General features: G+C 44.0%; 1 protein-coding gene across 3 annotated transcripts in view; it reads right to left on the minus strand.

The window, feature by feature from the left end:
• Positions 1 to 10,548, minus strand: part of eif2a (eukaryotic translation initiation factor 2A) — a 61,640-nt gene extending 51,092 nt beyond the window's left edge. For all 3 annotated transcript variants that reach the window (XM_063045357.1, XM_063045356.1, XM_063045358.1), the window contains exon 1: positions 10,521 to 10,548. In XM_063045357.1, coding sequence (XP_062901427.1) covers positions 10,521 to 10,548 — 28 coding nt within the window. The remainder of the gene's footprint in view (positions 1 to 10,520) is intronic.
• Positions 10,549 to 10,576: the final 28 nt, after the last annotated feature.

Below are 10,576 nucleotides of genomic sequence, written 5' to 3' on the forward strand. Positions count from 1 at the left end.
AACAGGGTACTAATGTAGGTCTTTCGTAACAGTGAAGTTTCGTAAAGCGAATGTTCTAAAAGCGGGGGACACCTGTAATTTGTTACTCAGTTAAATGGAAGTTTGCCTCTTTTATACCTTTTTAACTATTTCCATGAAACTTCGACTACAATACTTGTGACAGCCACTTGATTGGGCCAAAATGTACTGGTCCCGATGTTTCCCAATTAACCAGATCCACGGTATACAGCCTTTTATAGATTAAGATAAATAATTATATTATAAAACTATAAGATATAGGAGCAGAATTAGGACATTTGGCCCATTGGGTCTGCTCTGCCATTTCATCATGGCCGATCCAATTTTCCTCTCAGCACCAATCTCCTTCCTTCAATATACATAAAGACTTGGCCTTCACAGCTGCTTGTGGCAAAGAATTCCACAGATTCCCCACTCTCTGGCTAAAGAAGTTCCTCCTCAGTTCCGTTCTACAAGGATGCCCCTTTATTCTGAGGCTGTGTCCTCTGATCTTAAGACTCAGCCGCCATAGGAAACATGCTCTTCACATCCACTCTATCAAGTCCTTTCAACATTCAATAGGTTTCAATGAGATCACCTTTCATTGTTCTGAATACCAGTGAATACAGTCCCAGAGCCATCAAATGCTCTTCATATGACAAGCCATTCGATCCTGGAATCATTTTTGTGAACCTCCTTTGAATCCCCTCCAGTTTCAGCACATCTTTTCTAAGATAAGGGGCCCAAAACTGCTCACAATTCTTCTGACACTTCTCTCCCCTTTCTTGATGTCTCGGTCTCCATCTCTGGAGACAGACTGTCCACTGACAACTTCTACAAGCCCACTGACTCTCATAACTACCTCAACTATACCTCTTCCCACCCCGCCACATGCAAAAATGCCATTCCCTATTCCCACTTCCTCCATCTCCGCCACATCTGCTCCCAGGATGAGGCTTTCCGTTCCAGGACATCTCAAATGTCCTCTTTCTTTAAGGATCGTGGTTTCCCTTCTACGGTGATCAACGATGCCCTCACCCGCATCTCCTCCATTTCCCGCACTTCGGCCCTCGCCCCATCTTCCCGCCACCACAACAGGGACAGAGTTCCCCTTGTCTTCACCTACCACCCCACCAGCCTCCGGATCCAGCACATTATCCTCCGCAATTTCCGCCACCTTCAACATGACCCCACCACTAAGCACATCTTTCCCCCTCCACCCCTCTCCGCAGGGATCGATCCCTCCGCGACTCACTTATCCACACGTCCATCCTCACGGATCTCCCACCTGGCACTTATCCCTGTAAGCGTAAGTGCTATACCTGTCCCTACACCACCTCTCTTGCCACCATTCAGGGCCCCAAACAGTCCTTCCAGGTGAGACAACACTTCACTTGTGAGTATGTTGGGGTCATCTATTGCATCCGGTGCTCCCGGTGCGGCCTCCTCTACATCGGTGAAACTCGACGCAGATTGGGGGACCGCTTCGTCGAGCACCTCCACTCCGTCCGCCACAACAGACAGGATCTCCCGGTAGCCACCGACTTCAACTCTGCTTCCCATTCCCATTCAGATATGTCCATACATAGCCTCCTCTACTGCCATGATGAGGCTAAACTCAGGTTGGAGGAGCAACACCTCATATACCGTCTAGGTAGTCTCTAGCCCCTCGGTATGAACATAGAATTCTCCAACTTCCGGTAATTCCCTCCCCCTCCCTTCCTCTATCCCTATTTCACATCACCTCCCTCATAGTTCCGCCTCCTTCTACTACTGCGCATTGTTTTCCTGCCAATCACCTCCCTGCTTCCCCTCCTCCACCCCTTTGTCTTTCAAATTACTGTTTTTTTCAACTACCAGCATTCTTCAAACCCTCCCCAAAGTTCTCCCTTCAGTCCTGATGAAGGATTTCAGCCCGAAACAGTGACTAATCTTTTCAACTGATGCTGACTGACCTGCTGAGTGCCTCCAGCGCACTGTGAGTGTTCCTTTGACAACAGCATCTGCAGATTATTTTGTGCTCACAATACTCTAAGTGAGGCTTCACCAGTGCTTTATAAAGTCTCAGCATTACATCCTTGCCTTTATATTCTGGTTCTCTTGAAATGAATGCTAATATCACATTTGCCTTCCTCACCACACACTCAACCAGCAAATTAACTTTTAGGGAATCCTGCACAAGGACTCCCAAGTCCCTTTGCATCTCAGTTTTTTTTGTATTTCCTCTCCATTTAGAAAATAGTCAACCTTTTCATTTCTTCTACTGAAGTGCATAACCATACACTTCCCGACTTAGGTTAGAGAAACTGGAACAGGATAAAACCTAGATGAACTCTATCCTGCCTGAACTGGTTAACTTTGGACCATACAGAAACAACTCCCATTTATATAGCACAACAATTAATAACACTTGGCTGTGACTTGCACTTACAGCACTGATTGCTCATTCTTTAGAACGAGCCACTTTCTTGAGCTGCTGTAATCTACGGAAAGTTACTAACAGAGAGTAGTTTGATACGGAGTTCAACAATTTTGACCCAGTGTTAACAAATCATTGTGAACAGCACCCACCCTGCAAAATGACTTTTCCAAAAATTCCCTTCTGGAAAGTACTGTGGGACAATCAATGTAAAAACTTCCGCCGTCTGAAAAGTTCTTCCCCCGCCCCCCCCCCAAGGTAGTTAATCTGATCAACCATTCTAGTTAGACCCCCCCCAATCGTCATTGCCCTGTCAACACTTTAAACTACTTTTATAATGCTGTTAGCACCGTAAATTCATGCTGGTATTTTTGTATAATGCATACCCATACTTTAACGCTGGACTTTATTTTTATATATAATTCTTGATAAATATTGAACGCTCCTACTAGAGTAGCTACTAAGTGTATGTTCGTGGTTTTCTGCTGTTTTAGCCCAACGACTTCAAGGTTCGACATGTTGTACATTCAGAGATGCTCTTCTGTACACCACTGTTGTAACGCAAGGCTATTTCAGTTACTGTTGCCTTCCTGCCCAGTGTGGCTATTCTCCTCTGACCTCTCTCATTACCAAGGTATTTTTGTTCACAGAACTGCTGCTCACTGAGGAAGAATCATAGAACACTACAGCACAGAAACAGTCCATCTTGTCTGTTCTGAACTATTAATTTGCCTAGTCCCATTGACCATAGTCCTCAGAAAATAGCTCTCCATACCTCTACCATCTGTCTTTAATTTGCGAAGTTCTAATACGCTCTTCAAAACTTTTGCCTGTCTACCCTTGATGTAACTTGTGGATGTCATGCACTGTCAATCATGACTTTTTCTTCCACTGATGTTCGAGCTTCTCTTCTCAGAAATTCCAGCTACCATTTCTTGATTGGTGATATCAGCTCTCTTCTTACTCCGGATTTTTGCAACACTTTCTCATTTATTACTTTGTCCTTCCACGATATTTTCTTCATTCTTCTCAAAAGCCACGTTTCTGCAGCTTCCAATCTTCCCTCATTTTGCTCTGATATTGTCCAACATCCACTTCCACATGTTAGTGTGGAACCATCCATATACCTCACCGAGATTTTCTGCAATGTTGAAATTGAATCCAAATCCACCACTTCTGCTGGCAGCTCGTTCCACACTCTCACCATTTTGTTTCTCACACCAACCTCTGTAAACTCTAGAGACTGGTGTGCATGAAAATCCCGGAGGTCAGCAGTTTCCCAGTTACTAAAACCACCCCAGCTGGCACCAATAACCATTCCATGGTTAAAGTCACTTAGATCACACTTCTTCCCCATTTTCATGTTTGATCTTGACCATGTCTGCATCCTTTATCCATCGAGTTGCCGCCACGATTGGCTATTTTTAGATATTTGCATTAACAAGCACAGGTGAATAGGTGCAGCTAATAAAGAGGCCACTGAATGTATTTCCCAGAAAGGAAAGAGAATGAAACAGGAGGAGTACTTGTAGATACTTGCCCTCCTGAGTGATCAGGACCTTTGTCTGGGGAGTTACTGCAACGTAACTTGCACAAACAGCAGCAGGCTGAAGAAGCTGGCAGAAATTTATACTTATGTGGATTAACTGGGTAGATTTGCTTTCCCTTATAACAGTGCTGAGTTTCTGAATGCTTTTAGAACTGCACACAACCAGATCGGTCCACCACACTTCCGAGGGACCTTGCATGAGTGGAAACGTTGCGACAGTCAGGACTAGGAATGTAGTGAAAATTTCCAGACATTTGATCCTTAATACAAAAGGTGAAAGAAAGCAGGCAACCAAAGAAACAGGCGACTAAAAAAAAACAATTTCATTGCATTATGAACATCACATGACCAGTGATGCAGGATTTACATGAGAAGGCCAAAAGAAGAGCCTAATTGGAAGGCCAATCTATCAGGGAAGACGGCAGAACAGCAATGGCAAGAGTTTCCGGAGGCAATTTGGAAGGTGCAGGAAAGATACATCCCGAAGATGAGGAAGTACTTTAAAAAGATGAGGTAATCATGCTAACAAGGGAAGTCAAAAAAGCATAAAAAAGAGTGCATAGAATATAGAAAAAAAAGTGTGAAGTTAGAGAATAGGGAAGCTTTTAAAACCCAACAGAAGGCAACTAAAAAGCTGTGATATCAAAGCTAGCTAATAATATCAAAAAGGTTTTTCAGACATAAAACGTAAAAAATACGAGAATGGATATTGAACCGCTGCTAAATGACACTGGAAGGGTAGTAATGGGGGGACAAAGAAATGGTGGATGAACTTCATAAATATTTTGCATTAGTGTTCACTGTCTAAGAACTAGCAGTATGCTGGACGTTCAAGAGTGTTGGGGTAGAACTGAGTTTAGCTGCCATTACTAAGGAGAAGGTGCTTAGGAAGCTGAAAAGTCTGAAGGTCGATAAGTCACTTGGACGAGATGGGCTACACTCCAGGGTTCTTAAAGACATAGCTGAAGAGATTGTTGAGGCATTAGTAATGATCTTAAAAGAATCACTGGTTTCTGGAATCATTCCAGAGGACTAGAAAATTGCAAATTTCACTCCACTCTTTAAGAAGTGAGTAAGGCAGAAGAATGGAAGTTATTTGTTTGTTAGTCTGACTTCATTGGTTAAGAAGATGTTGGAGTCCATTATTAAGGGTGAGGTTTCGGGGTACTCACAGGCACACGATAAAGCAGATCAAAGTCAGCATGGTTTTCTTAAAGGGAATGTTTGATGAAATAATGAGAATCAGTGCATGTTGCTGATTTGGATTTTCAGAAGCCCTTTGACAGGATGCCGCACATGAGGCCACTTTAACAAGAGCCCATGGTATTACAGAAAAGATACTAACATGGGTAGAAGATTGGTTGACTGGCTGCAGGCAACGAGTTGCACTAAAGAGGGCCTATTCTGGTTGGCTGCCAGACTAGTAGTATTCTGGAGGGATAGGTATTGGGACCACTTCTTTTCACGTCATATGTCAACGATTTGGATGACAGAATTGATGTCTTTGTGGCCAAGTCTGGAGATAATTCAAAGATAGGTGGAGGAGCAGCTAGTGTTGAGGGAGCAGGGAGTCTATCAAATGGGCAAAGAAGTGGCAGATGGAATATAGAATAGGGAATGCACTTTGGTTGAAGGAATAAAGGCATAGATGATTTTCTAAATGGGGAGAAAATTCAAAAATCAGAGATGCAAAGGGACTTGGGAGTCCTTGTGCAGGATTCCCTAAAGGCTAACTTGCAGGTTAAGTCAGGGGTAAGGAAGGCAAATGCAATTTTAGCATTCAATTTCAGAAGGATGTGATGCAGAGACCTTATAAAGCACTGGTCAGAACACATTTGGAATATAGTGAGCAGTTTTCGGTTCCATATCTAAGAAAAGATGTACCTGCACTGGATAGGGTCCAGAGCAGGTTGACAAGAATGCTCCCAATCATGGAAGAGCTTAAGAGCAGCGGGCACAGCTTCAGAATAGAAGGACATCCCTTTAGAACAGAGATGAGGAAGATTTTTTTTTAGCCAGCGATTGGCAAATCTGTGGAATTCATTGCCACAGACAGCCTTCGAATAGCAGCAGAAATACAGAGGAGCAGATTGGGAGGCAGATTTTGGAAAGGTGCAAAAATAACAGAGTTGTTATCATGGGTGACTTTAACTTCCCTAATATTGATTGGCACCTGATTAGTTCAAAGGGTTTAGATGGGGCAGAGTTTGTTAAGTGTGTCCAGGACGGATTTCTGTCACAGTATGTGGACAGGCCAACTAGGGGGAATGCCGTACTAGATCTAGTACTTGATAATGAACTGGGTCAGGTCACAGATCTCTCAGTGGGTGAGCATCTGGGGGACAGTGACCACCGCTCCCTGGCCTTTAGCATTATCATGGAAAAGGATAGAATCAGAGAGGACAGGAAAATTTTTAATTGGGGAAGGGCAAATTATGAGGCTATAAGGCTAGAACTTGCGGGTGTGAATTGGGATGATATTTTTGCAGGGAAATGTACTATGGACATGTGGTCGATGTTTAGAGATCTCTTGCAGGATGTTAGGGATAAATTTGTCCCGGTGAGGAAGATAAAGAATGGTAGGGTGAAGGAACCATGGGTGACAAGTGAGGTGGAAAATCTAGTCAGGTGGAAGAAGGCAGCATACATGAGGTTTAGGAAGCAAGGATCAGATGGGTCTATTGAAGAATATAGGGAAGCAAGAAAGGAGCTTAAGAAGGGGCTGAGAAGAGCAAGAAGGGGGCATGAGAAGGCCTTGGCGAGTAGGGTAAAGGAGAACCCCAAGGCATTCTTCAATTATATGAAGAAAAAAAGGATGACAGGAGTGAAGGTAGGACCGATTAGAGATAAAGGTGGGAAGATGTGCCTGGAGGCTGTGGAAGTGAGCGAGGTCCTCAATGAATACTTCTCTTCGGTATTCACCAATGAGAGGGAACTTGATGATGGTGAGGACAATATGAGTGAGGTTGATGTTCTGGAGCATGTTGATATTAAGGGAGAGGAGGTGTTGGAGTTGTTAAAATACATTAGGACGGATAAGTCCCTGGGACCTGACGGAATATTCCCCAGGCTGCTCCACGAGGTGAGGAAAGAGATTGCTGAGCCTCTGGCTAGGATCTTTACGTCCTCGTTGTCCACGGGAATGGTACCGGGGGATTGGAGGGAGGTGAATGTTGTCCCCTTGTTCAAAAAAGGAGGTAGGGATAGTCCGGGTAATTATAGACCAGTGAGCCTTACGTCTGTGGTGGGAAAGCTGTTGGAAAAGATTCTTAGAGATAGGATCTATAGGCATTTAGAGAATCATGGTCTGATCAAGGACAGTCAGCATGGCTTTGTGAAGGGCAGATCATGTCTAACAAGCCTGATAGAGTTCTTTGAGGTGACCAGGCACATAGATGAGGGTAGTGCAGTGGATGTGATCTATATGGATTTTAGTAAGGCATTTGATAAGGTTCCACACGGTAGGCTTATTCAGAAAGTCAGAAGGCATGGGATCCAGGGAAGTTTGGCCAGGTGGATTCAGAATTGGCTTGCTTGCAGAAGGCAGAGGGTCGTGGTGGAGGGAGTACATTCAGATTGGAGGATTGTGACTAGTGGTGTCCCACAAGGATCTGTTCTGGGACCTCTACTTTTCGTGATTTTTATTAATGACCTGGATGTGGGGGTAGAAGGGTGGGTTGGCAAGATTGCAGACGACACAAAGGTTGGTGGTGTTGTAGATAGTGTAGAGAATTGTCGAAGATTGCAGAGAGACATTGATAGGATGCAGAAATGGGCTGAGAAGTGGCAGATGGAGTTCAACCCGGAGAAGTGTGAGGTGGTACACTTTGGAAGGACAAACTCCAAGGCAGAGCACAAAGTAAATGGCAGGATACTTGGTAGTGTGGAGGAGCAGAGGGATCTTGGGGTACATGTCCATAGATCCCTGAAAGTTGCCTCACAGGTGGATAGGGTAGTTAAGAAAGCTTATGGGGTGTTAGCTTTCATAAGTCAAGGGATAGAGTTTAAGAGTCACTATGTAATGATGCAGCTCTATAAAACTCTGGTTAGGCCACACTTGGAGTACTGTGTCCAGTTCTGGTCACCTCACTATAAGGTAAGGGGTGGGAAGTTCAAGGAGGATATTAGAGGAAGGTTTTTTACTCAGAGAGTGGTTGGTGCGTGGAATGCACTACCTGAGTCAGTGGTGGAGGCAGATACACTAGTGAAGTTTAAGAGACTACTAGACAGGTATATGGAGGAATTTAAGGTGGGGGCTTATATGGGAGGCAGGGTTTGAGGGTCGGCACAACATTGTGGGCCGAAGGGCCTGTACTGTGCTGTACTATTCTATGTTCTATGCACATGATTCTCTGCCTCACCTGGAAGGGCTGTTTAGGTCCCTAAATGATGGTGAGGGATGAGGTTTAGAGATTAGTTTTGCAACTCCTTTAGTTACAGGGGAAAGTGGGTGGGAAGGGTGGAGCAGACCAGGGAGTCATGGAATCCTCACTAGGTTTGACCCACCCTGCACATGGACTGTTTGTCCCACTCCATTCAGAGAGGAGGCTATGTTGCATCCACACCAGGACCATCTGACTCAAAGAGTTACTTTCCCCAAGCAGTAACACTGATCAACATCTTCACCCACTAACCCACCCACCACACCACTTTCTCATTTCCTGTCAGTCACCTTATCTACTGACACTCGTGTGCCTAGCATCACTTTATGGACGTACAATCAGTGTGTACAAATTATAAAAACACAAAATGCTAGAGGAACTCAGTAGGTCAGGCAGCATCTATGGAAAAGAGTAGACAGTTGATGCTTCCGGCATTTCAGAGTCCAGAAGAAGGTCCTCAGCCTGAAATGTTGACTGTTTACTCTTTTCCACAGATGCTGCCTGACTTGCTGAGTTCCTCTAGCATTTTGTGTGTGTTGCTTTGAATTTCCAGCATCCACAGAACTTCTTGTGTCTGGAAGTTATCTTTTTTTTTTGGTTTTTTAATAATTGTGTTCTCTATCTTATTTTGTTTTTTGTGCTGCATCAGATCCTGAGTAACAATTATTTTGTTCTCTATAACACTTGTATACTGGAAATGACATTGAACAATTTTGAATCCTTGACAGAAAAGCTTCTTCAATCCTGCTCCTATTTTATTGTTTCAAAACACTTCAGTATTTATCAGCAGGGAGGATTTTCGGAAAGAAATTTCCACTGGAATAAGGTAATCCAAATGCCTTTCAATAAAAATCAGCAGAGCTAATTAATAGTCAACCATGATTGCAGAAGGACCTATAATGTCCATTTTCCCCCAGTAGATTGCAATTTGACTCCATGCTTTATCTTGTCTGCACTATGAACTTGTAGTTTTAAGGTTACCTTCTACATGAGCTGAGAATGCTTCCTCTTAGAACTGATCACTCCCAATTACCAATAGGTTGCTTTCTGTTTAGTTGTTTTTTTTTAAAAAAGGTACAGAACTTTTATTATCATTCTGCCTGCAAAACATCACTACCACGAAAACTGGGGGAAAAATCAGTTAAAACCCAAGCCATCCAAAGAATATTATATGTATTCTCTGTCCCTTGAATCCTTCTTGAGCAGCATGTTTATTATGCTTTGAGCTTGACAATCATTCAACAACATGTTCTTAGTCCTCACCTCCAAGAAGTAGAGGCAAGGATTCTCTCAGACCTATCTGATCAGAATCTGAATTAATATTACTGACATGTGTCATGAAATCTGCTGTTTTGCAGCAGCAATACATAAAATACTATAAATTACAATAAGAAATATATATAATTGTGCAAAAAGAGAGCAAATATATTGAGGTAGTATTCGGAAAGCTGATGGCAGAGGGAAAAAGCTGTTTCCAAAATGTTGAGTGTGTGACTTCAGGCTCATGTACCACCTCACTGGTGGTAGTAATAAGAGCATGTCCTGAGTGACAAGTATCCTTAATGATGGATGCTACCTCCTTGCGGCATCATCTTTTGAAGATACTCTCGATGAAGAGGATGCTCGTGCCCATGATGGAGCTGGCTAAGTTTTCAACTTTCTTCAGATGTTTCCAGTCCTGTGCAGTGGCCCCTCCACACCAGACAGTGATGCAACAAGTTCGAATGCTCCCCGTAGAAATTTGCTGGAGTCTTTGGTGACATATCCAGTCTCCTTACACTCGCAATGAAATGTAGACGCTGGCGTGCCTTCTTCGTAATTGTTCCACAGTTCAATCAACAGGAATCGGCACCATCCGATACAGTTTCATTCCCTCCCTCCAAGTTACTGTTCACCCCGCACTCCCATCCGCATCCCACCCCTCTCAACAGTCTTCTTCGCATCCCACCTAACCCCACGGTACCCTACACTGCTCTCTCCAAAACACAGACCCTCTTCACCCCCTCCAAGTCCTCTCACCCTTTCTCCCATCCACATCTCACCGCTTCCAATGTGTTTACCAGTTACTGTAAATACGTGCCCCGTTCTCTCATACCGGCGCGCACATACACGAACCCCCATTGCCCGGACCCCGACACCCACCCACGAACTGCTAAGTTGTGAGAGCACTGACCTGCTAAAAGCGGCGTGGACAGCGCCATCTTCCCCGGAAGTGACGACACTCTTTCC

The sequence above is a fragment of the Mobula hypostoma genome, chromosome 4 (assembly GCF_963921235.1).
Source record: "Mobula hypostoma chromosome 4, sMobHyp1.1, whole genome shotgun sequence".
Classification (NCBI taxonomy): domain Eukaryota; kingdom Metazoa; phylum Chordata; class Chondrichthyes; order Myliobatiformes; family Myliobatidae; genus Mobula; species Mobula hypostoma.